Source organism: Gavia stellata, chromosome 2 (genome assembly GCF_030936135.1).
Source record: "Gavia stellata isolate bGavSte3 chromosome 2, bGavSte3.hap2, whole genome shotgun sequence".
NCBI classification, from domain to species: Eukaryota; Metazoa; Chordata; class Aves; order Gaviiformes; family Gaviidae; genus Gavia; species Gavia stellata.
Window position 1 is genome coordinate 54,423,815 of NC_082595.1, and position 27,895 is coordinate 54,451,709.

Genomic DNA, 27,895 nt, shown 5'->3' on the forward strand with positions numbered 1-27,895 from the left:
AGCCTCCTCTTCTCCAGGCTAAACAACCCCAGCTCCCTCAGCCGCTCCTCATAAGACTTGTGCTCCAGACCCCTCACCAGCTTCGTCGCCCTTCTCTGGACACACTCCAGCACCTCAATGTCTTTCTTGCAGTGAGGGGACCAAAACTGAACACAGGATTCGAGGTGCGGCCTCACCAGAGCCGAGTACAGGGGCACGATCACCTCCCTGCTCCTGCTGGCCACACCATTTCTGATACAGGCCAGGATGCTGTTGGCCTTCTTGGCCACCTGGGCACACCTGACAAAGGGCATCAGATTTCTCTAAAGCTTTACATTTCTTTAAAGCTTTATTTTAGGAATAATTTATTCTGTAACACACATTCATTATAAGCATACATCAAAGCTCCCTCTTATGATTTCCATAATGTTTCTTTTATATGCGGAGATTCTGCAGTATCAGTGTGGGAACCAGCAAGTAAAACATCTGACCTGTTTTTCTCAGTGGGTCATTGACAAGAATCTGGACAGCAAGCATGAATTCCATTTCCAATGCCTAGCAGAAGCTGCAAATATTTCCTTTAAATACATATTTAAACAGTCTGAAGCCACTACCTGCAAGCTAAGGGACAGCAGCTCACCTTGCATTTTGGACACTTCTGGGCATTCCTCTGCCCATGTTCAATTTCGTTGGCCCAGTGACGCAACAGCTTGTCTCCCTTCTTGTATTCTTTGCAGTTAACGCCTTCATGCCAGGGAGAGTGGCACTTGAAACACCAGACAAATTGGCAAGATGGACACTGGATCTGTATAAATGAGAAAACACCACAGGTTTGCAAGTTGGGCGCTGACCCAACTGGAAAGCCCGTTTTAAAACCACTGCTCTTCAATTAAGAGAGTAGCTGCTCAGCAAAGGTCTAACACCTTTTGAAGGGTCTGCTTTAAAAAAAATAAGAAGTTGTGGAAGCTAACTTGTTCTTTTTCTTTTTAAAAGAGAGAAAATACAGAAGTAATTGCTAAAGCCAGGAAAGGCCCCAATCATACAAGGCACAAGTAGCTTGGTTTATGCATAGGAACTGCTTCCCGAATTCACCATGTGGCTTCAAATGCCAAAAGGCAAAATGCAGGAAGCCTATTCAGTTGCCTCCAATACATGTGTGAGATTACCTAAGAATTAGCAGCCAGTTTTCAGTGCTGTGGATCTCAGGCTTCTGGTTATAAACTTCACTGCCAAGGCTATTACTAGGGAGTACCTCATCTTCTGAAGGGGCTCTACAGAGAATGGGTTATGAAGCTTATATCAGGAATGGTCCTGGGAAAAGGGACCAAGAGCAAGGGTCTCAGCCAAGGGCCACAACTACCACCTGGAAGTCAGGCACCTCCTTTTGCTCTTGACTGCGTAAGTGCGAGCTGAGGCTGTGCCAAACGGCCCGCTTGCTACAGACCACACCTAACGGCAAAAACCACAAGCCAAGCTCCTTAAATTGAGAAAGGATCTTTTCTTCCCACTCCCTGGGTTTTAAAACATTGCGTCAAACAGGTACCATCGTCATCATGTCTTCCTCCAGAGCCTGGCTATTTCTTTTTATATTTGAAAAAAGCTATGGCAGCTGCTGTGTTTGTAGAAGTAATAAATATAAGCACCCGCAATGTGCCTCTCTGATGAAAGACAAGCCTCCACCTGGATCATGACTAAGGAAAGCAAGAACTAGAAGCCACATTAGACACAGGCATATCTAGGCCGCTGCAACACCTTCACTTCTGCTGTGTTCGGCAGCAAAACATCTCAGCCTGAAAGATGGGAAGGCACATTACTCCAGCGACTACTCAGCCCCGTCTGCTAGCTCCAGGAGCAGTCCATGCCTGGCAGTGCCCTGGCTTTGTACCAGCCGATGGACGGACTGAGGAATTCAACCAGCCAAAAAAAGGCTTTTTGGTTGTATCTGTGTCCTAGTTCACCACTGAACCACAGATGCGTCTGTGCTGGCCACGCATGGTGGTGGGGTGCTGTTCAGCAAACTACATCCTAGGGTGTAGTCACATGTGAAGCCTCCAAAACGTATTTCCAACGTCCTCGCTCCCACTGGTTGCTGTGCCCTGTGCTCAGACATGCCGACTGGTGGTGTGCTGCCTCGGCTCCAGTTAGAGTTCAAAGTAGGCCCTCTGATCTCCCTTAAGTATTTTGCTGGGGGGCAGCCAAAATTATGATTTATATGTGCAATTCCTACACCCGTCACTACCAGCATGCTAATACAAAGCCGATCTGATCTCTGATGCATGACCAAGAAATTAAGCCGTCTGCTACCCTTAATGCTATTCCTCAAGTTCTAAACACAGAGATAGCATTTAGTTTTTTGCCTTTAATGTTTCACATTAAAAACCTAATTGACACAATGGCTCAAGCTAAGCATTTTTATGACCCTAGGTGACCCATTTTTCAGTGGTTGTCTTTAACTTCACCTATAGACAGCAATTTTTTTTTTTTTTTTTTAAAACTGCAGCAGTGTCTAACAGGCATAGCTTCATTTGTATCAAGTGATGTACCTCTGTCTCTGCAGCACTGTTTAACCAAGTATTTTACCTTTAATGGTGGACTATATGATGTGCTGCTCAATGCATCACTTCAGCTTACCTCTTTATGCCAATCCACATCTACAGATCAGCAAGTGCAAGAATGGGAGTTAATGGTCAAGAGAATTAATAATTTTCTCATTACCCATAAGACAGCATTTCCCTCTCCAGGATCCTTTGCCTGGGCATAAGGCAAAAGTGCGAAGAAGGGAAGCAGCATCAAGAAGTTGACAGATTTTCTTCTTATTACAACACATTAACATTTTAGTCAGTTTCCATCTACTAGTCATTATCCTTGCAAAAAAATATATCGTACATGCATTTAAGTGTTAGAATACATACATTTCCTTTATATCAAGCAGACTCAAAGAGAGTGTAATATTAAAGTGGATGAAATTCTAATACCCTGTGCCTGGTGCAAGTATCACTTACTGCTTTCTATAGCTACAAAGTGACATTTTTGCTAAGGGACATGGTAAGATACCTCACACAGAAGAAAACTGCATTTATCACATACTTCAGTGACACAGGTAGACAGCACAACAAATGAAACTTGTTTGTAGGGAAACAATATATCAAAGCTGCAACATGTGGATTACAAACATTACTTTCTGCATGAAAACACAGTAATGTCTAAAGCCAAGATAAAGTATAAAACAAAAGCAATACAAAATATAACTGGTGCCCTGTCTCTGACTTGTTGGTCCACTGGCACAGATGCTAAACCAAAGGAAATACACTATCCTGCATCTCTGCTTCCCAGATGAATTCTCATAATAAAAACAGCTTTAATAGGAAAGAGGAAAAGTCCCACTCTGAAGAACCTAAATAGCATATTTATTGCTACTAACCAAACTAACACAGAGCACTGATCTATGTTTCCACAATCCTTTAGAAACCAATATGCACAAAATAGATTACTAGCGACTATCCTCCCCACTATGTCTGTATCTTTTTTTTTCCTTTCTTCCCCCCCCCAACTTTTAATTTACGTTTTTCAATAATGCATGTCACAGTGACTTACTGCTGGAAAGACAGATTACAGCAGGCATCACGTTGTATTACTCAGTATTTGTTATGCCTCAGCCAAAGATGAAGCTTGTAGCCACAACTGTGTGTTCTGCCACCTGAAAGCTTTTATCAGTTGCAGTATTCAGATATGTGAGATGGAACATGAATGTTAAAAAATACAAACCCAAACCAACAGATCTGGCAAGCTGCAAGTTATAGCTTCTTTCTTAAACAAAATGCCAACAAAATTTAAAACATAAGTTTTGTGGGTTTGGTTTTGAGCGAGTTTTTTTGGTGCAAGTCTGACACAAATTCATTGCAGGCTCTATCTTTGTTTTATAGCATGCATATAATTGCAAGAAATATGGCAGCCACCAGGATATATATTTAATCTTATACATGCACGCTGATATCAGATGTTTCCAAATACATTACTTAGAAAGTACTGAAATACAGGATGAGGCTATAACTGCATGAACTCAGAATAACATTTGTTGCCATCAATGGCCCTGACTAACTGAAGTAAACTAGTGGGAACTGTCTACCTCATTACCAGGTTTGGAGTTTTTAGTTTCCTCTTCCACCTGCCACCCCTGACAGCATCTTCCACAAAACTAAACTGGTAAATAGTTGTTACATTTTGAATGGGCCACTTGACTTCTCTGTTGTTCAATACTGTCTGAACATACATCAAGCAGGCAAAGAAAAGTATGTTCTCTTAAGTACTTATGAACCTTACTTTTCTTGGAACTAGTGGCTGCAAAATGAAACCCTAAACCTATTCAAACTTGGATGCAGTGTGACACCAGTGTGCTTAAGAAATAGGAACACAACAGGGCAATTACAGCAGTCTTACAGATTCTTACTCCATTCTTTCTCTACTTTTTTGAAAGAAAAAAAGTCAAGTATCATTTGCTTTATGCTTCAGTATTAGTGCACGAAATCATCATAATGAGGACACAGAAATGCTATCTATACGTAATTTAAAGCAGTAAAATATATTATAGTCCAGCAAAGCCGATGAACTATACCTGAAAAAACCCAAAACATTAATCTAATGTTTTGTGAATATATTTTTTCTCACACAAATATTTTTCCACTTATTTTACAACTTCCATTTCGGCAGATCAGAATTCAGAGGATGGACATATACACAAACTTCTATGCCATCTGGAGGTCAGTCTCCTTTGAAATAGAAAACATTACACAACTTCTCATACTAACCCTTCTGGTTCTCAGCTTTCTGAAACACTGACCTTTGAGGCTAATATTTTCCATTTTCTTAGCTAGCCTTTTTACTGCCAACTATTCTAACTATCATTTTCCTCACCTGCCAGGAGAAGACCTTTCAGAATTGGTAGGTAACAGCAACACAAAACACTGCTTGATGTGAGATGACGATAGCAAAACTGACTGTACAGTAAAAATATTCTGAGAGCCTGAAGCTGCAAAAGCTTAGTGGGATTTTCTGCTGCTTAGTGGAATGCTAGCTATATAATAGGATGGTTGAATTAACTGTGCAACTAACTGATTACATTAATTACAGTCTCTAGCTACAGCTATATAGTCACTTTATTCCAAAATAACCATGGGCTCCTGCTAAAACAGCTGCCTCCTCCTCATCACCAACCCATCCCCTTTCTTGTACCAGCTGAAAATAAGCAACAACAAAACAAACAAATCTTGTATCCCATTGGAGCTGATTTTTGATCCAGCTCCCAGTGTGACACCAAAACATCAACATGAGCAAAAGCAAGCTGGCAGGAATGAACAGCTGAGAGCAATGAGGGAAAGCATAGCAAAATCACCATGTGCGCAGCCGCTCAGGCTCAAGTCAGATTAAGTGATGTGTAGCCATGAAGATATTTGCGACTTCAAGGTTAAAATCTGATCCAAAAAGGGGGGAACTGATATGAACTACACAGAGCCGCTCTATTACAGCATCTTTGCAGGTACAGATTCCTACCAGTTCTAGAGCAATGAGTTTCAGAAACTCTTGAGTAGTTCAAACAAAAGATAGTTTATATAACAACTGCACTGAAAAAACATGTACATTTCCAAAGCCAAGCACTCAAGCCCTTCTTTTATGTGATGTGTATCTCTTGACAGAAGTGAACAAGAAAACTTCATTATGAATCTCACAGGTTGATAAGACAGAAATAGAGTCCATGAACCACGAACTGTTTCTTTATGGCAGGTGGCAGGTCAAAGAACTAACATTAAAACAACAGGTGAAATCCAGGGCTTAGGGGGAAAAAAACCCAAAAAGCCCCCAAACCCCCTCACTGAGCAAGCCAACATACTCACTGTTGTGAAACCCACATCTGTTCCATGCATAGGAACTGAACTACCAATTTTTCAATTTTTGCCCATTTCCTTTGCACTTTGGCATACCAGCTTTGACCAAAGGTTTATTAGGATCTTGTCTACAACCAAGTCTTACACTCCCAATTTAGGTCGTAAGAGAGGGGCCAGGGGTATTTCCTTACTTAAAGCTGGATCCATTTGTGATACAAATATTTGATATAGGAAACTAAATAGTCACTGTGCTATCCTAACTGGCACTAATGAGAGAAGAAAGGATTGGATAGCAAGTTTCCCTTTTCTTCCCCTCCTTCTCTCTCAACATACATGCACCACTAACTTTCTAGGCTTAGCACACTAAGACTTTGATCTCAAAAATGTAAAACAGCAGCAGCAAACTGAACTGTTGGGCTTTGATCAGTTTAGCTTACATAGAACAGCTATAGTAAGGAACATTAATCTAATAACTTTGCTACCTCTTTAAATTTAGATGTTAAGTTTACTTATAATTTTAAGTAGTGCATCAAATTTTAGGAATGCCATCAATAACATTTCAAAAGTATCTGTTCAAATGTACTATGGGTTTCTACAGTGTTTTCCTGTTGCAGTGAGGGTACAGTGAGGGTACTGGCACTGAGCCCTTGGGTGCAGTGATCCTACTAGTAGGCTTGTGCATAGACTTCCCCACCCATGACTCAGTTCTTCTGAAGGCAGCACTTCCACTGCTGGTGCAGAATTCCTCTGGTGCAACTGCTGTTTATATTGCTTGCATGTGAATATGTGAGTCTCCCAGTCTCCAGTCAGATGTGTTCTATGCTATATGCAGAAGAAAATGAGTCTGTACCTCCGAAGAGCCTATAATTCAAGGCACAGACAAGTTATTATACAATCACATGAGAATCTAAGAGAACTGAGATAATAATGGTCCACAGCTACATGTGTATGTAATTACTCACATATACATGATCTTATATATAGTCTTCCTTTTAAATCTTATCACTGCAGCAAAACTCTTTCTTGGGCTAAGCTTAAAGTAAGTCACTAAAGCTGTACCTATGCCAGAAAACACACAGGTTCAGGGAGCAGCTTGAAGCCCTGGACTATGATCGTCCATGCTGTTTGCTAGCACTTTCCTGATTATATTTCTGACCAACATCAACTAGACATTTTTCCAGGCACCACCTGGCCACAGCTCCAAGGACACATTTTGCCAGAGTCTGTTCCCAGGAGGAAACTCGTGCTCTGCAGATCAGAACTACACATAATGCATCACCACAGGACCAGGGAACTGCTTCTGGCTTGCACTATTCCATGCATCACACAGCTTCCTGTTCCTTCTGATTACGATTTGTAGGGAAGTGGTGGGAACATTTTAACTATAGCATTTTAACTCATAAAAGAGCACTGGTGGACAGAACAACCCATTTTGTGCCTTGAGGAACAGTCAACATTCTCAGAGTTGGCATCCCATGATACAACAGCTGCACCACCTGTGACCCACAGCAGTGGGACAGTAACAGGCTCTGGCGCCTTAAGAGAAGCTGCTGCACAAGCATTACAACATCTCATCTACCCTGGACTGCACATCCTGTCTACACCTGAGGGAATGCTAGGTGGGTGGGTGAAGGAGAATGGCTGTGGGCAGAAGGAATTGTACCTGCAGCTTTGAATTTCTCCACCTCTGCATAAGATGCCAAAAAATCTGAAAATGCTGAGTCCAGCAGACAGTGTGGCATGTAATTCATGCACTGCACAGCTATACATAAGTAGCTCCTAACTCAGAGTAAGCTTTACCAAGGTTTCAACTCCACTGGATACACAACCTTTTACCTTTTAATCTTCATACTGGACTCAATCTTATGCTGTGTAATTAGGGCTATCTAAATAGTCATCTGAAGTCCTATGAGGAGAACTGGTTTGTCCAGGAAAGGCCAGCTCAATCATGAAATTAACCACAACAAATCTAATAACCGGATGGAAAACTAACACAGAGCATGATGCTGCAGACAGAACCGTCATCTTCTGGAACCAAGATGCACCTTCAGCAGCTCAAAACTTCTTCTGTCTGTAATCTCTTGCTTTTTAGCTTTGATTGAAATCACAGTATAAGAAAATCTTCTACTAAAAGAAATGATGGAAAAGTGTTTTTTGGTTTTTTCGTCCATATTTCTCAAGTTTTCTTTTCTGTAAGTGATGAGACTACAGTAATGTATAACCTCTGGTAAGGGACTGAAGAAATCAAAACCAAGAAGCAAGACAGACAAGAGCTCTAGTTCTAAGGAAGGAGCAAGCCAACAGCCTAACACCATAAATGCCCAGCATTCATTTGCTCAGAGTTTCAGGGAAAACTGATCTTTGCTGGAGCTCTGTGTCTAAAATTATCAGTTATAGTGGTAACTTCCCTTCCCCAGTCTCTTCTGACCATATTGTTTGCATGTCAGAGAGAAAACACTCTTTAAATTGTGTGTCAGGACAAAATAACACCACCTGCCAAAGAAATAAGGACTGAAGTTCAACTGCTTGAACTGTTAGAAATCAATTAAGTAGTTAATCAATGATGTACTACAGATTCATATTCCTAATCACAGCTTGCACACAGCCCCAGTGATGCAAGAAAGTTCATTTAATGCCCACCAAATGCCGTCCTACTTTTGCGGCGCCATCTAACCCATAGCCCTGGCAAGCATGCTCACTTTGTATTTGTTCTCCAATTTGGCAGGGGTAGGAATGTGGCCTCTCCTCCGGAAGGTTGTAAAGTGCTTGCACTGAGGGCATGGCTTGGTGCTGGAGTCAATGCGGCTGAGTTCCAGGAAATATTTATACTTGATGATGTCGTCGTGGGGCAGGTTATAGAGGACAGTTGTTTCATCCAGGTGTTCGCTGCACTCTGTGATCGGGCATTTTATATCTGCTTGTCCCAGCTGCACCTGCATATGGAAAAACCCAGAAGAGCTGTATGACCTTTTGCTTGGAAGAAGTAAGAAAGCATTTGTGAATTTTGTGAGAAAATTTAATTTCAAGTACCGTAACAATCCACAGACAATCAAGCACATAATCTTAAAAGTATTTTGACTTACTCCAGCACACTGCAGTTTTTCCAGAAGGTATTTTCAAATCCAAACAGAAAAGCTAATTACCCTTATGACAACTGCAGTTATTAAATGTATACTCTCAGTGTATGGCTATGTACTCCACGAAACCAAAACACGAGCCCTAACTAGCAGCACTCATCCAGCACTACATGCTTTGTGTCTATTGGTCAGCACTCCACTATCATGGCTCATGAAGGCTGTGAGAAAGCAGGCAATGGAAACATTTGTATATTGTTTCACTGCAAAATGTGATGGGAATCACTGCACAGAGAAATTGAAGTCAATTTAGGATGATCAGAGTCGAGCAGCTCTGACTCAGTGCTAGCCCTCAGCTGGTTCCTACTCAGCAAGCTCAGTGCCTCTGCAGTCTGCTTCCAAGAAGCTCCTTATAAGCTACACTGCATATGCAGAAAGTGTTAGCTGAGCCAGGGCCTGACCAAGCTAATAAATTTTCCCAGAACTCAGAGTTAAAAAACAACCCCCCCAAAAACCCTTAAAAAAACAACCAAAACAAGAACAGGCACAGAAGCAAGCTCAAGGTTAACAGAGCTGAAACTGTTCTTGATCGAATGAGCCCTGATGGTCCCAAGCTGATCCATATGGCCAGATATCTGCAACTTGTTTCCAGAGCTCCTGAATCCGAGAACAACGCTGGACCCAGGTCTGCACCCTTCATGCTTGGCAGGCTTTAACAGCTCAGACTCCATGCCAAAACAGCAGATCCTACTTGGTCTGGGAGCAGCAGAGTTGCATTTGCTTGGCACTGAGCCGGAGTTAACAAACCCTGCTGGATCTTGAGTCTGCAAGGACCCGGCTTGAACATGTTTCTGTCCGGCTCAAGTAATCTTGAATGAATGAGTGTTGACTGTACAAGTGGAGCTGACCACCAGCCCAACTCCTTCCTTACTGAATATCTCTGTGCAGAGAAAAAGGGGTTTAATGGCACAACCAGCATCTCTTTCTACAAATCGCTGTTTCAAGGTTGGCAAGTTTGATTTCCCTAGACTGCTTATTCTTTAACATGCTCCATTATGGGAATCTGCCAAACAATACACTAAATAGGATAGGAACACCTCAGATTTGGATGCAGATCTCGCTGCTGCATAGTGGTACCAGAAGACAAGTCAGAGACTCCAGTAATGCAGTATTTAAGCTAAGAAAGGAGGAAAAAAACCAAAAACCAACACAACCCTGTCATTGTGGCCTGAGCAATGGAGCCATATAGGCTTTAACTGAATGATATCTAATTTAGTCAGGAGCCAGAGGATTAGAAGAGTCATAACAAAATCGTATAAAACCCAAGGTTCACACCGATTTAAAAAAAAAAATCCCTATTGCACTACCTTTGTTCTCTCAGCAGCATAGCTAAACCCACATAGAACAAAGGGGTTAAGTATATGTTAGAGAGAGAAAAGCAGGGTGAGGATGGTGGCAGCCTGTCCCAGACCACAGCACAGCAGAGAACACCTCAGCACGCAGTTGCTGCCGCGGTGTCCTGAGTAGCCTCAGCTCAGAGTGCAGGCAGGTGAGGATGGAAGCAGATCTGCCTGCAGTACAGAAGAGAGGCAGCTCCCCCAGCAATACACCCACTCTTAGGAGGGAAATTCCACGAATTTCATTTCCAGCTCTAAAAGGTGAGCAGAGTTCTACCACATGCAAAAAAGGCTAGGCTCAAACAGTTTGTTTTTTACATGGATCAGTGTAAGTACAGGAGGAGTATGTACTCAAAGGTATTAAAAAAAGAAAAAACAAAACAAAACCCCACAAGCTACATGATGGGGAATGTCCATATTTTATACCTGTAGGACACTAACTCATCTGTAGCAGCATGTGAAAATTGAACTTGAGCATATGACATCACTAAAGTGACTCTGCTCAGAAGAATCACCCAGTACATCATGGAGCTGTGCTTATAAAGCAGAAGATGATCAATCCAGCACTAGACGACTCAAACATGCTAAACTAGGAAAACAATGTGCTACAGAAATATAAAAAGCTATTGCACTACTGCAAGGATAGTACACGCTTCTGTTTAAAGAAGTGTAGGTACAACAATTTAAAACCAAATAGACTACTTCAGGGTTTTGGGGTTTTTTTTAAGCATTAGGGAAAAGCTAAGATAGGCAAGCCCTTCTCCTAAGACTAGACTAAGCTACAACACAGTAACACCTCACAGTGAGAAGGGACATTGCATCTGGCATCGAAGCTGGTACTTAAGGAGCACTGCTTATATTACATGCTAGTTAGAACAAACCTGCATTTATAAAACGAAGGAATACAAAGCTGAACACTTTCTATATTTCATGCACACAGAATATGATTAATATATGTGGTAAGAGTCAAGTGTGCTTTCAGTGTTTATTTTGAAAATATGTTTTACACCCACTTGAAGTAAATATTTTTATCCTCTGTAATAGTTTCAGCCTTTCAAGTTTGGCAAAGATTGATCCTTTTCCTGTGTTTTGAATGGGACTGAAATGAACAGAGCTGGTTTGCTTATTAGCAGTAACTTCAATGGAGCCTTGTCTTACAAAACAGTCCATCTTTGTTTGTGCACTAGCATCAGCAATTGATGTAAGTACAGCTTTAGAGGTAGCCTGTTAGGCTACCTGCTGCTGCAGACCCAGGAGGTGCTACAGAATGGGAAAGAAAGAAAAAAACCAACCCAAAAATCTCTTCCGGGTAAAAACAGCTGGTTTTATTATTTTCCTTGATTTTTTTTTTTATTTTTAAGAGCCTTATCCTTCAATACCAGCTTATCACAATGTCAAACCCCAAGTTTTAAGTCTTTGAATTTCAAAATACCACTGTGTATTAAGAACTTCAGAACTCTCAGTATACGCAACAGCATGATGTATTTTCACAGCATGAGGAACGACTCAGATATGTCTAAAAGCAGCTGAGCTCCAGTACAGTGTTAAATGTCAGGCAGCATCCAGTTCTTATGCTGTGCTTCACTTCTGTAAAGCATCACAGGAGGGGCTAGCTCTGCTTATAATTCATAAGGAAAAAGCAGGCTGTTATGACTTTCATCCTACAGAAAGGTAACATTTAAACTATCAGGAGAGCAATACATACCTTCCCCCCCAATTCTTGACATTTTATTTGAAAAGAATTTTTTTTTTTTTTTTGGGGGGGGGGGGGGCACACACGCGCTGGAACCAGACTCTACACTAGTCCACTTACTGCCCCAAAATGCAGTGATACCAGCAACAGAAAACAGAAACAGATGGCATGATACTTTAAGTCAGAAAATTATTTCTGCCCCCTGAGCTTTCTTCTAAAGAAATCTTTGTTAGCTACACAGAAAGCAAATTTCAAACTACACCAATGAAGCACTGATTTATACCTGTCGTTTAACCTGGCCCAAGCTGGATGTAATGTAACCTGTGCAGGCTGTACTTGGGCAGCTATATTATGGCTATATTCCTTAAAGAAGGGGCCATTCTACCTTAAAATACACACATACAAATGAGCATTTTCTAACTGAAACTTTATTCTTAGTTCAGAGATGCATATGTTAAATAAACCAGTAAATTGTTCTTACTTCTCACCTACTAATGCTGAAAGAAAAAACAGTGCCATGTCTAATCTGCACATCCATAGAGAAATTCAATTTCTACTAGTGCGCCAAATTCTCCCCTGTAAACTGCCAAGGATGTTATGCATAAAAAATATTTTGGAAATGCACGGATGCAAGTGAAGGGACAGTCTGGTCTACAGGACCTTCATATTCTACAGGGGAAGAAATAAATGGATTAAAGTTCCTTTTATTTATAAGCAAAATCCCATTGCTTTCTAGTTCACCGGAAACATTGCTCTTTCATTTTTGCTGGTAAGTTGCAAATCAGTGAAGAATTACTTTTCTTGTAGGTTTGGAAAGCAGAGAGTATAATTTTGAATTTGGTTTCTTTAAAAAAAATAATCATGGAAAATACCTGAAGGGCTCACCATGGTTCAGGACTCCATAGTGGTAGGTGCTAACCAAATGAAACCCACTTAGACATGATTCAACAAGTGCAAACTAAAGACAGTGCAAACTTTTAGTAAGCATTTTGCACCTGCCTTGTTGGTTGTGGTTCCATGACCGTTTCTGTGGTTTGAGTACTAACTTCAGCAGTCTGGATCCCCTACTCTGATTTGTGCCAGTGATATCCTGATGTTCTCCATCAAATTCTTTTTACAAAAAAAAAAAAAAAGTCCTCTGAAACAGATTCTCAGTCCATCCGTCCTCCCTCCTTACTATCAAATGGTACAAATCCTCAGTGCTGCAATAGAAGCAAGAATTAACAGCTAGAACTAACAGTCATTAGATTAGGGGCTACTTAACTTGTACCACCACCAAAGAGGAAAACAGACTGGGTTTCTTGTGTGCCACCTCCTCCACTGAACATCTTCAGACAAGCTCTTGCCTGTCGTTCATTACTTCACAAACCATACTCCATGGGGTATGCTTCATTTTTATTCCCCCTTTTATTCATTTCTCAATACAGCAGACTTGCAATAAATCACTTTCTGAAACCCCTTCTCATTAAGTTGCCCCACCGTCTTCTCTGCCAACCATCATCTGTAGTCAACAGCTGTCGCTTCCCTCCTAAAGAGGGAAGGGCTTCACTAGCCTTAGCGGGGCACATATTGCTGATCACAAAAGGATCCAGAAAGAGTTCAAAATGGTGAGGATCTCCTGCACGCTGGCACTGAATTAATAATTGTTACTTTTTCAGTTTTAATTCATATTTTCTGCCATGCCAGGAAATATCAGTGACCACCAAAACAACTAGAATGACTAGTCTTTCTTCAGAGTCAGTGGAGAATGAGGACAGTGATTGAGGCAATTCAAAGAAGGTGACAAATGTCAACAGCACCTTTAAGATGTCTAGGAGAAAAAAAAAAAAATTCCACTTTTCCCCATCTCAGGAACTAAAAGTAGCCCAAGGAATGTAACTTTTCCCAGCACCAATGTCTGACAGGTATTCAAAGACAAAAAAACAGAAGAATTTCTGTATATATTTGTGACAGACGTCCATTTAAAGTTGTATTTAAAGTGGCCATTTATTATTAATAAAAGTACAACCAGAGACTTCCATTAAGAAAAAATAATCGGATTTCTATTGTGTCACAAGCTCACATAGACCAACCCTGAAAGGGTCCATCAGGATGACCTCCTTCATGTCCTCTGAGGACACAAAGTCTTTGTTCTCCTTTCACATTGGTGCCACACATGTGGATGAAGCCATGACAATGAGGTGGGGGTTCCTGCTCCATGTGACCTTCAGAAAGAGAAAGTCACTTGGGCCCAAACATTACAGGCATGAACAGATGCCACCTCTTCTAGTCACATTGTTAACGAGATTTGCATTAACTATCACATTGTCAACACTAAAAAAAAGACACAAAAAGAAGCAAAGTCTCAGGGCCTTTGAAGAACATGTATCTCATCCTTCAGGAAAAAGGCATTGAAAAGCAAGAAACTGGGAGGGAATCACGGTGTACATAACTGCAGTCCAACCACCATCAGTACATCAAAGGTTTGACCTTTCTGCTCCAAAAGCATGTGTTCTGAATGCTTACAATGCGTATTTGACATAAATTTAAATTCTCAAAGATCATCTAGTTTTCACAACCTCGGCCACAGGCCGAGATTCCAGCTTCATCCATAACACTGAGGACTGCTTTTGGGAGCACACTCACACAAACCCACATCCCCAGGGGTGCTGTGGGATGGTGCAGCCTCACACCAGCGAGGGCCGCAGCTGGCATCACCTGCGCAGGCGGCAACCAGAGCGGCTTTAGCCCCAGAAACCAACCAAAATCTTAACTGGCAAAACTGGCCTCCGCAGCCTGGAGCAAAACCCCAAACCACAGTGTCTGTTTCCTGTTCAAACTCTTCTTTTTCCCCTCCACAGTCTCATATAAGACTCTCCTAAAAAAACTGCGAGAATAAACTAGCAAGACATTTTTCAGAACACACCTAAACTCAACCAAAACTTCTTTCTTAAAGGCCTCTTAATTTGCTTTTTCATTTGATGACTCACTGACATGAAGCTCTACTCCTTCTCCGTTCCTTCCACAGGGACCAGGTGTTACCCGCTCACATAGATTTGATATCAAAAGGAACATTCAGGTTTTATTTGTTCTGCTCACATAGGGATAGGATCTATAGAAAATTACTTGTAGAAAAACAAATTAATACTGAAATTCTCCTTCACAAGATGTAAACAAGTAATTATCAACCTGCACGAGCTCCCCCTCTCAGCCCTTTCATCTCCTGTTACTTTCGCTAGCACCAAATGAATTAAAAAAGGAAACAATTTTACCTCCATAATGCATTTAGAAAAACTACGCTGCATTAAGTCATGCCTCTGCCTGCTACTACTCATCAAACCTAGTGCACGTCATCAGCATGTATGGAGGTTACGTGCTTTCTGCTCTGATTTTTGGCATCCACTGTGAGCTGAAACCCACAGCAGAGGCAATGGTTAGTCCCGTGGCCAGACAAAACCAGGGCTGGTGCACCCGGATGGCTGCCCGCTAAGCTGGGACACTCTCTGACACAGAGGCATGCCAGAGTTAAACAGAGATCCTCTGGCAGAAAGCTTTCACAACCTCTGGGAGCCCTGGAGCAGCGCGAGATAAAGCAATCTCTCATCTCTCCTCCCAGGGCATGTGTGGGGGCAGAGGGAGGGGGAAATCCCAGTGGAGGAAGGTAACCTGGGAGGAAGCGTGGCAGAAACTGCAAACCTTGGAGGAACCTGACCCAAACCCACAGGTCTCTCAGCATTCATTAAAAGTAACAAGGAAATGCACAAGAGCTTTCTTACTTTGTCCAGGTATGCATACTACCAATGCTAGCTAAGTACGGGTATGGTAATTTTTCTATTCTTTAGAAGACACATTCACTTTCACTAAAAGACCCAAAGATGCTCATGAAAGAAGAGCTTTGGGGACAGCAGACCAAGCTGGATACCTGCCTTTTTTGGGGTGGAAAACAGAGGCAGTTGCTCCTGCCTAGGAGTGGGACCAAAAGACCACATTAAAACCAAGCGGATGTGGGAAAAGATTACAGAAAGGAAGCACAGGCCAGGAGACCATCCGCATACCATGATATGCTCGAATAACCTGGCCATCTCAGGAGTGAGCCCTGCGCAGAGGGATTCAGTAGCATTAGGAAATACAAGTAGCGAAGAAGCAAGACCTTCATAAGGTAATGGTTTGTTGGGCTTCCAGCAAGGGAATAAAAACATCCCAGCCAAATAACACAGAACCAAAACAAGCCAACTCCAACAGCTGATTCTTGTAAAATAACTGATAGATTTTTATCTTATTTAACTCTTTAATCAACAGCTTTAAATTCAGAGGAGAACAGCCTGTTCTCCTACAGCCAGCATAAGACTTGGAGAAACTGCCATCCGTGCTTGCATTTGTTACCAGCCAAGCCTAACCCAGGTCTACCCTGCCCATCCGGGTGCTCTGGTAAGGCCCAGACAAACTGTGAGAGCCCAGGCTTACACCCTGGGAAGGCAAGGAGCAAGCAGGTTGAATAAGACAGGACGCAGGCACAGCAGCAGCAGCCGCCGACCATGCAGTGCAGGAGCCTTCCCCCTGCCATGGGGCAGCACCCCTCACTTTCCTGCTTTTGGGAGGTCAGGCATGCTGAAAATTGTGACATGACTGTTTATTGTAATTCATTTAAATACTTGCCTCAGAAAACAATAGGTTAGAAAGAAAAAACCAAAAAAACCCAGAATCCTATTCTCCCTTTCCAGTTAAGACGACTAAACCAAAGCGTGCTCAGTTACTTGAGCAGATAGTTTTTATGTATATGCTGCTCTCTTACAGGAGCAATGCTTAAAAAGGTACACAGCTGTTTCCTCGTCTCACAACAAAGTCCTGAACAGTTAAACACTGATCTCCACCAGGTGCAGACTGGATTAACCCAGATTCAGATAAATTCCAATGCAATAATACTGTTAACTATTAACACTAATAAGTATTACAACCAAATCCTTTCCCCTGCTTTTCTTAAAAGGTGGACAAAAAGTTAGCACCCATAAACTGTTATAGAAGAGTGAGAATAGGTCATCTCAATCTTCATCGAGAAACATCACTTCAGTCTTCAGGTGAAGCCAAGCAAAATGCATCAGCAACAGTGACAATTTATCCTACAACTACTTATGCTGAAAAAGAGGAGATCAATAGCTCATTCTTCTATTTGTCTGTCCCAGCCAGACACAAAAGCTGGAAAAGGCTCCTAAGTTCACATATGCCAACCAGCGTTCCCCTTTCAATTAAAATAGGGTCCAAACCACCATATATTTGCGCAACCTACTTAGTAATCTGTATTACGGAGCCTCTAATACAGATAAACCCAGCTGGTATCATCAGCAACAGTTAGTCAAACCTTTGATTTCACCAGCAATGGCTGCTGTTATCTTTTGCTGTTATATCTACAAAAACATTTCATGGTGCTTAATACTTGCCCAACTGAAAGTGGTGTTTAGCATAAAATAAAGAACAGCTCTCAGAATCAAGGGATGAAGATAGGCAAGAGCATGCTTCTCCTCTCAGACCTCACCATTCCACCCCAGAAGATGGCTACAAAACCTAACAGAGAGTTGCCATGGATGTTGGTGATGACTTAAAAATAGCAAGAACTTATAACATAAATCTCCCAACTATTCTCTTGGCCACCCTGATCATCTACATTCCCTGAAGAAAAAAGGACAGGCATTTTATAGCCATTCTTAAACTGCCCTGCTTTCCTTAAGAAAGCTACCTACTATTTAGTTTCCATGTCTTTGCTAGGTCTGAGGTTATAGGTGAGTTTTCTTGTGCATGTATTAATGTTTTCATTCTTGACTATCAGACATGAAACCAAGTTGTGCCCTCTTTACTTGATAAATTTAATATAGAAACAGCAGAGTTGCATAGGTGCGAGGAAAAGCAGAACAACGCCTGAAGAGTACTTTAACTGGCAGATGATTGTCAGGAATGATAGTAACCTACCTCATTTCTAAGATTCAGGGTGGAATATATGAGGTTAAAATACCATCACTTGGCTTCCCTTACAAACAAGGTAACTTAAAGAAATTTGTTCATGCAATCAAGTTGTTACAAAATAGCTAAGATTTGAATAATAAATAGTTATTTTGCTCTGCCTTCCTGAAAAGAGACTTATTTCATCCTACCTGTACCTATGTACAATAAACAAAGCTGCTTTTAGTGAAAAGCTATGCTATTAAAGCTACCACGAAGTGAAACAAATTGTTAACTTTTACATAGCTTAAGCGATACGAGGACGGGTGTGCACACTGACCCATTTTCAGGGATAAATACTTCCTGGGAAAGGCCAACACAGAACGGGCTTCCAGGCTTCTCCCCACACACCGTCATTTGGACAAACCCCAGATACTGTGCTAAAGCTTCAATTTCACATGACTTTATGAAGTTATTTCTCATAATGCATTGTAAGTTTAAACCACATTTTAATACACAACTAATGCAATGACAGATACAGCCACAAAAGGGAGAAAACGTACAAGATTAAGAAGTGCAAACAGCACAGCCTTCTCCAGGGAGCTGCCTGAGGCAAAGCTTAAGCGGTGGTTCTGATCCATACTTGGAGAAGCAGAAGTGAAAGCAAAGCAAAAGTGTCACCCCAGTTAGGAGCAAATTACCCATCAAACAGTTAAACTGTTACCTAAGATACCTCAGCAGAAAACTATGACACAGAAGAAAACTTCTCATATGAAAGCTGAAAGAATAATTCTGCTCCACAACTGATCTAATCCATTAGAGAGCTGCACTCATCTATTACACAGTGATTTCTACACAGTGTATTTAACAGCCAAACTAGCAGAGTGAATTCCCCTGCTGATCAAACTCCGTCTGTAATTTGGGGGTCATTACCATGTTAGGTCAGTCTCCCCAAGAGTCTGCCAGAATTGGGTCCCAACTGAAGCTGGAAGACAGTCTTCACCTCAATTAACAGAGAGTGTTTCTGTATTGATTGCTGCAGACTGTTTGTCACAAGCAGCTAGAATCTTTACAACATCACAAAGTCATTCGAAACAGCAGAACAAGGGGGGAAGCAGACAACGCAGATGTTTTACACCAGGAAAAACAAACCATAACTGTGTTCAGAACAATATATTCCACTTACCACTTTTTCATAAAGCAAAGAAAACACGAAGCAAGCTTATTTAAATTCCTAAAGGCAGTTCTATCAGCTGATTAGGTTGTTAAAATACTCATTTCCACATCAGGTTTTCCACAAGAGAAGAAATTACGACTTCCCATTTGTTCGAAATTCTCTTTAAAAAACAAGAAAAAAACCACAAAAAACCCCCGAAAACACTACCACTTATTCATCTGGTGTTTATGTATGTAAATCTAAGTTTAAGAAAAGTATAACAACATAATATGACCTTACTACAAAGCCTTTACTAGTTCAAAATGTTGATATGGATTTGACAAATGTGTTGCATGTAATGTTGTGCTCTGAGAGCCTGCTTTTGCTGTGAGGCACAAGTGAAGAATGGAGGTAGAATAAGTCAAAATGCCCTAGGTTAGACTCCTAGCTAAAATTTCAGAGTTAACAGTGAGGAAGAGATTTGATTCTTGCAAAAATACTGTTGTGATCAGATAAGGCTGTGGAAATACTTGCATGTAGGAGGAAAAAACCACAAGGTAAAATAAGGCTTCCCTTCCCTGCCTCATCATGTTTTTAAATCACTTTTGCTCCTTTGAGGATAACAACAGTCCCAGCCAGTGCCTAAATATGAAGAGAAAGGTGGAAATAACTGTTGTAATCACTTAATTCAGTTTCCTGCAACCATCCTTTTTGGCTGGTTAGAGAGACTGGCCTGCAATAGAAAGACAAAAGACACCTTCTGCCTACACAGACCTCTCTTTCTGGATGCTATGCCAGGCTTACCCTGTATCACTGGGCGTTTAGCCCAAGATCTGCGGTTATGTGATCTAACTGGGGCCTGAAAGGTTTGGGGTGCAGGTCCAGCCAGACCTCCCACATATCAGCTGGTCCAGGTATGCCTCCCCAGGTCTCAGACCCCTTCAGCCATTCCATCAGGCCACAATCAGCCAAGACTGCCATCATCTCAAACTGCATCCTGCCTAATGGCTAAAAACTATGGAAGAAGTCAATATACCTTTCCCTTCTCCCTTTCCGCTTTAGAGTGCGATCGCAAGGCTGCAAGGAGAGAAGCTTCAGCTGACTAATATAGGAGACTGGAGTGTTTTTAAATTAGTCTTCCAATTGATCAGGCAGCTGAATTAATTCTCCCCGTGACATACGATCACTAGTTCGCAACCCAAGAGAAAAGTGGGAAACATACAGCCAAGGACAGAGGCTCCTGCAGAGGTAGCTGGCCACCAGTCATCTTACCTGTCATGTCAATCTACACCTTCGGATCATGTACCAGATACTTCTCGTGTTAACTTTGTTTACCTTTAGGAAGCTACAAGCCTGAAATATGCTCAGCAGCTCCCCTCAGTAAAAAGAATTAATGGCAACTACAGTACCAGGTTGGAGGGCTGCACCTGATCCCTTCTCCATGCGAGTCTATGTATCAGTGTTTCCCACACACGTCCTAAAATTACTGTTCTTCAGAAAGCAGCCTGTATTTTGGCATAGCTAGGTGATAATTGTAATGAAACAACTAATTTAATAGGTATCCTCAGCAACTTCGGACCAAGAAGCAGGGAGGAACTCTACCAACAACTGTCAAACATGCTACAAAACACTGAAGCAGTTTACTGTAAGAATAAAATAATGATTATAAAAGATGTATTATGAACAGGACACCTCACTAACTTGACATACACTGCAAAGAATTTTTACTAAATGCATTTCATTGTTCTGTTCCAAGACTAAAGATACCACCTCCAGAGACTCTTAACTTAAAAACAGTTATGGTAGGAAGAGACTGCTTACAATTGGAGGAAAACCACTACTTATCATTCCTGTAGATACTGCCTGCCTATTTACAGATAAAATTACTTCAAGCTTGTCTAGACCCTCACCCCACAAAAAAAAAAAATTAATCAAAGCTTATTGACTATAAGGGTTTGTAGAGTAATGAACAGGTTGTTAGATACCTTGAAACATCACTTCTGCCAGCATTAAACTTTTGCAGGGCTCCAGAAACTGGATTGCCACACTGAATATTTGAAGAAGCAGCTTTGCTCCTACCAGTAGGTATCAGAGTTTTCCAACTACCAGCAATAAGGACTGCAGCTTGGGGACCAGGAGGTGGGCAGGTGAAGTGAGGTGAAGGAGGTGTCAACTATATCCATCTCCACCTCTGAAACCGCAGACTCCAATAGTAATTGAATTCAATACTACTTGAGGAAATTCTAGTTTCATTAATTATTTCCAAAGAATATATATAGTCCTCAGTGGGAGAGAGGTTAACAGCTAGGAACTGAAGCAGCACAGGAGGAGAAAGGAATCATTACAAAGCATGGTAACAGAATGCATGAGATGGCTTGTACACAAGGACACGCATCTCTCCAACTCCGTATTTTGCAAGACCAAAAAGAAAGGATCTACAGCTTTCATGACAAAGAGACAAGAAAATAAATAGAATGTTTGTCAGCAAGGAGATGAAAACTTTTCAGAAGTATCCAATTTAGCATTTAATTGATATTTTCATTGAAATGGAAGCACATCACATGATGTTAAACACCACTGACCTGTCTATCCAAATATGGCCTCTCTCAAAATATTAGTTTTGTTTCAGATTTTTAATGGGATAAGAACTATTATTTTTTTTAGAAAAATAACCCAACAGGTCTTCCAGAGCAGATACTTCTACCTACTAGCTGCAAACCGCAATTACCCTCTAATTTTAAAGCAATCATTGATGATCATTTGCCACCAATACAAGCTTCTGTAGAGGCCTGGCTAGCTGCAGTGGTTTATCTTGGAAAGGGGAAAGCAGTCACGGCTGCCCTAGATTGTTTGGGGAGAGGAAGAAGATGAGAAGGGAAAATTCAGGGAAAAGAAAGAAGAGGCACCCACTTCAGCCTTTCCTAGGAAGTCCCTGCCCTTCCCACAAGTCATCTCTTTTCTCTCCTGCAGGTTTTCCCTGGAACGTAATGTCATCTTGCCTGACATACAAGGGGAAAAAAAGTCTACTCTTCAAAATTTTCTGAATCCACCTAATTTGCCTCACTTTAATAACACACATACAGAGGCTGGCTACCCTCTGAACTGCTCCTGCTGCCCCGTACCTTCATCCAGGGAAGGCTCTGCACTTGCAAAGTCTTTTAACCTGCACCTGTACCAAACAGTGGGAGCTGCCACTGAGAACTGCTGTTGCTGCTGCCCAGGAAACTCCTGCCCCAAAAGCACATTGATTTTCTGTGCAAAAGAAAGGCAGTAATATTTGTATTTGTGACTTTTGTGGTTTGGGGAGCACACCCAAACATCAAGATAAGTGATGTGTTTATTATGCGCTTTTTACCAAAATGCTGCCTGCAGCGAGAGGAACGGGTGGCATCCTGCTGCAGAACTAAGTTCTGAGTTATACTGACATTTCTCTAAAAGAATCAAAACATCGCTGCATGAGAACAAACATGGTTAATTCCCTAGTAAATTCAGCAATTTTGGAATTTCTGTCAACATGTGCCTGCTTTTGATTCACCACCACAACCCCAATATACTATCAGTTTTTGAACCAGAAGTATCATAAAAGCTGAGAATTTCTGGCAGCACCAGTAGGACAGAAAAACAGCTCGACAATCCCCAACGAAGGACCTTCCCCGAAGGTTAAGATTTCTAGTACTTGTTAAAACATGTCTCAGCACTTTCCTTGGTGGCAAGAGATCAAGCTCAGTGATTTTCCCACCCCCTTATTCCCAACTGGATAGGGAGGGATGGCAGAAGCATCCCTCCAGAGCTAGTCCCTGGCACTCGTCCCTGCCTAGTATGATCAGCTGATGTCCCACTGTGTGCCCATGCAACTCCGTTTCCTACAAACACACAGGATTGCTAAACTTTTAGTATGAAGTAACTCATGATACTAGCATTAAAATGGCACCTCTGAAATTCAGTGGTTAACCAAATGAAAGCCACTCTGACTTTCTTCCCTCCCATACTCTATTTATTCCCTACATAAATTGAAGGTGACATAGTTGAAACATCTGAAAGAGCAGATAAAAGACTATTTTTGTCAAACTTCATTTGGGAACAGGGTAATTCACCCAAACAGCAAGGGAAAAAAGTAACTAAACAAATCTGTTAAAATTTATATTAAAATATAATCCTTTAAAACTGGGTCACTCAGGTGAAAATGACAAATCTGAAAAAGCTAAAGGATGCTTACACTTAAATCTACGAGCCACTTGCTGCCAAGCAGTGGTAAGGCAGTGTCAAGGGAAAGCTTAAGAACATTTTATTAAATCATTTAGATTTAATGAAACATCTTTGATTAAAGGCAAAGTTAATCCTTTGTTATATTCTGGTGCATAGGGTATCCTAATTATAACGCCATTTTTAATAATGAGGTCTCCAGAGTCTACTTTCAACCTCTACTGAAACACATGTTTAGTACAAATATTTTAATGTAAGTATGCTAAGAATTATAGAAGAATGAAGAAATTACTTATATATAGTTTAAGCAGAAAGTGTTTTGAGTCTTCCATCTGATCAATGATTCCCCCAAATGATCAGTTACATCTCACACTTTCACATGCAGAACCATTGTGCAAGTTTTGCACAATGAACAACCTATTATGAAGAAGACAAAATTATATACATCAGGAAACTAGTAAATACTAGTAAAACCAGGAAAAAAGTAAGAAACCCCACACCAGTGCTAATTTCTCTGTGCACATTTTGTGCGCTATGTCTCCAAAGTACAAATGGCTATGCTTAAAACTAAGTGCAAATTACAGTTCCATTTGACTTCTCATTAGCAAAATTGTAAGAAATCAGTAAGAAAGAACAGGTTTGTAAGTATTTCACCACAGGAAGAATGATAAAATAGAGATCATAAAAGCATTTTTTAATGTGCATCCTCAGCTATTTCTGCACACCAAACCTCTAAAGAAAGTTATTAATTTCTCAATATAGCATATGAATGTCTTGCTAATAAGAATGTCTTTTTCCTAACGCCACCTTGATTTACCTCAAAGCTTAGCTCCTAGTGACTTTGAGTGCCAAAAGGCAGTTCTCAAACTGAGTCACTGCAGTAAGTGGTCACCTGTGAGAAGTCTGGATTAGGAGACTTGGCTAGGATCACCTTGGAAGGCTCTAATGCCGCCAGGAAAAAACAAGACGATGATGACACAGTTCTTGTACCTTCACTATTACATTATCCTCTCTCATCTCACGGCTCCTAGACTCATGAAAGCTGTAAAAATCATCGTCCTCAAAACCAGTTGTATGGGAGAATACACACTTTGTCAGCAAGCTGGAAGTCAATCGTCACATATAGAGGAAAAAATCTGATGCTTGAACTTAGGGAATAACCACTAGCAGCCCTAGGCAGTTATTTTCTGCTGGTCAGCTGCTAAAGAGAGATTTGCCAGGAGACATCTCATCCGAGGCAGAGCAAATGCAGACAGCAAGCAGATCCCTGCAGCCTCAGCCGCAGGCAGCCTGCCCCAGCCAGCAGACGCCCTGCCTCTCCCCTCCCCTGCCGCCTCTGCTTCCCACATCTCTTCAGGCCCCTCTGCGCCGGGCCTCCCCACACCAAATTGTTCTTACTCTTTGCCAAGCCAGTCCTGGTTAGCCTTCATCTTCCACATCCGAAGCCTTACAGGATAGCCATCGGCATGCAGACCGCCTTCAGCTCCCACGTCATGCATGGCACTGCAGCCAGAAACAAGGCTTCCCGTCCCATCCAATTTAATTCCTCTGCTACCTCCATCCCACTGTTCTTGCTGCATTTTGGTTCACCCACTCCTCCTGGATGGCAGGAAAGGAACATGTACGCACACCAGAAAAATACCACCCTGTTCCAGGATCCACCACAGGCTATTACAGGGGTCTAAAATTGCCAGGAAGGACAAAGAGTGAATCTTGCTCAAATCCCACAAGACTGGGACAGCTCGATGCTGTCAGAATTACTAGCGAGTTAAGCCGCCTAATGAAAAATCTGCACGTGTTTAATTGCAGTTTTTCATCATGTATCATTTGATTCCCTGTGGATAGTACTTCTAAACATGAAGACAGATACCCCACAATGTTGAGTTCCCCATTCAATCACTGAAGATTTTTAGTGAAATAGCCTAAATGTGATTTTTTTTTTTTTTAAATGTACTGGCAGGAACAACAAAATAAATGGGTTTCTCCAAAGTTCATTCTCTGAGGTATCCAAACCAACTCCTTGCTAGTATTTTCCCCGCAGATTCAAGTGGGATGGAACATTTCCATTTGGAAGAAACCAAGAAAATCTAGAAATCTGGGTTAGGATTGCTCAATTCTAAGAGCAGACAATCAATTGCAACTGTGATAGACGGAAGATACTTTTACTCAAGAAAAAATGCACTTGCTGATTTCATCTGGGACTTCAATGATTTTCCTCCTAAGCTATGGCAGCAGATAAACATCTTATGACAGAATGTGGCGGATTCATGTCCTACATGGGACTAGACAAACTGCATACATGCAGTATTGACTACCATGCAACAGAAGTACTTTTAGAGACACTTGGAAAGTAAACCCCATTGAGCCTCAAATTCGAGTGCAGTACAGCAAAGACAACCTGGCCAACTGGCAGAAACTGCTCAAGAGATCTAACCAGAAAAGTGGAATACACAAAGGAAAAAACATTAAAAAAACCCAGAAAGTGGAGGGAATAGCCCACTAGAAGAGACTAGGAGTGTTTTATTCATCTGCCACTAAGATGGGAGCATCACAATTCTGCCTATATTCCAGGAGTATTACAATTTCCTGCAGCATGCAAATTCAGAAGGAAACTAATAGCAAGAGTCCAAAAATAAAAATCCAAAAGGAAACATGAAAGGAGAAAGGAAGCTGTGCAAAATGTATAGATTTCCTCTTTCACGGAATAATCTGTAATTTAACTTCAGTACGAAGGTTTGATTATCATCACAGATATTTGCATTGTTACAGTAGTCAGTGTCATTCCATAGACTATTTACAGGTTCAAGGAAATTTCAACAATTAGGTACCACTCCCCCAAATTTACAGTTTTTGAGCAAAAAACATGTTTAGAATTTTACAAGTTTGGAACTAGTTTCAGATGAAACCATACCAAAACCCATAATCCTTTCCCCCTAGAGTTGAAGCAAAACTCATTTTTAAGGTAGTCTAAACTGGAGATACAAGTAGGCATGATTCCAAGGTTTTTCCACTGTGGTCACTATAGGACAGCTAAGACTGATCATCTATCCTAATTCTGTATTTTTCCAGTTAAAAAAAGCTATGAGGAATTTCTTGTTTGCTTGGGTTTGCAACATGTAGTATTAGCACAATTAACATATCCGTTGTACAACTCAAGACATGATATATGCAGATAACTTCTCTAAATCCTAAAACCCAAAAAATATAATTTCTAAAATGTGAATAAGTGGTCAAAGCAACAGTATGCTAAATCAACACCAACTTCCTACTGCCATGTGATGTGTTCTCTAAATTGGATAGTGACAGCTGCTCTTTTTTAAATAAAGCCTATTTTCATCCTGGTCTCATTAGTGCAGCCTTACCTGCCTAGCCATATTAGTCACTTCCTGCATGAGCACTTGATCACCTACACAGAATCAAAACACCTCTTATTACATCCTACACAGTATACAGCTTTAACTGAAACATTAAAGCTGTTATTGAGCAAACCTGTCCCTTGTGCCATCACACATAAGGGTGTCACCTGTGAAACACTCTGGATAGGAACTCTATTGCTTCAGAGAAAGACTAACTCCTTTTCCCATTGCGCTCCCACCCCCAACTAAATTACACTCAAAGAGAAGAGCAGGAAAAAAAGGAGGAAAAGCAGATAAATGAAATCTCAATCTCATGGTTACTCCACCCTCTTCTCCTCATTTCTAGAGCTTGAGAGACAGGTAAGAAAAAGGAGAACAAAATCAATAACTCTTCTGCTACTTGGGGGGATGGGGTTGTCTTCAAAAAACTTTTTGTCATGAGCTTTTATGATTTTACACTGCCAAATTTCACAACTGCTCCACTTTACCATCAAAAATATCTGCGTAATAGAAGCACAAGGCTATCAAGGTTGATCTTCAAAATCAGCGTGCTGCAATCACAGGTAGCTGTTGAGTAAGAGAGTAACATAGGCTAGTCCAGAAAAGAGACAAATCCCAAGTCCTCCAAGCCACAAGTAACAATGCTTCCCATGACCTTGCAGTAAGGGGGGAAAGAAAAAAACCAAAAAGCTGTAATTTCACTGATGTGAACATCGTTCAGCCCCCCCTCCAGAGGTGTCCAGGGATAGCAAGGAATGGTGAAGGGCTTCTTAAGCCAGCTGTAACTGATATGTCAGGAAGGTTCAGCCTTGGCTTAAGCATCTTAGTTTGAACACTACAGCGTGACACCACCAGTACAATTTCTCTTGGAGAAATCTGCTACGTGGATTATACTTGCTCAAAAGCAGCTGGATAGACAAAAGGACATGACATCTGATTACAAAGATCCTCCCGCAAGGAGGTCTTTCTCTCCTTGTTCATTATACATTCTCAGGAAGAAAATCAAGACAAACACTTCCAAGATACAAAAGAGATAAGAAGAGTCCATGGCCAAATAACAATTCCTTCCCTCAGAAATCGCACAGCACCAGGTGTTTGATTTCTTCCAGTACAAAACTTTCACTTTAGTGACATTAATGAATAATCTATAACGTGACCAGGTGAGTCTTAAATTGTATAAACCTCTACCTTTTCAGAGTATGGCTGCAAATACTGTAAGCAAAAGGATTGCTATGGAAAGGAAATACC

The 27,895-nt window shown here is 41.2% G+C and overlaps 1 protein-coding gene across 1 annotated transcript in view; it reads right to left on the reverse strand.

Moving 5' to 3' along the window:
- Nucleotides 1-27,895, reverse strand: part of RNF217 (ring finger protein 217) — a 60,525-nt gene that overhangs the window by 17,641 nt on the left and 14,989 nt on the right. Inside the window, exons 2-3 of the mRNA XM_059835638.1 lie at nucleotides 8,558-8,791; nucleotides 620-784 (exon numbers count right to left, since the gene is read on the reverse strand). Coding sequence (XP_059691621.1) covers nucleotides 620-784; nucleotides 8,558-8,791 — 399 coding nt within the window. The remainder of the gene's footprint in view (nucleotides 1-619; nucleotides 785-8,557; nucleotides 8,792-27,895) is intronic.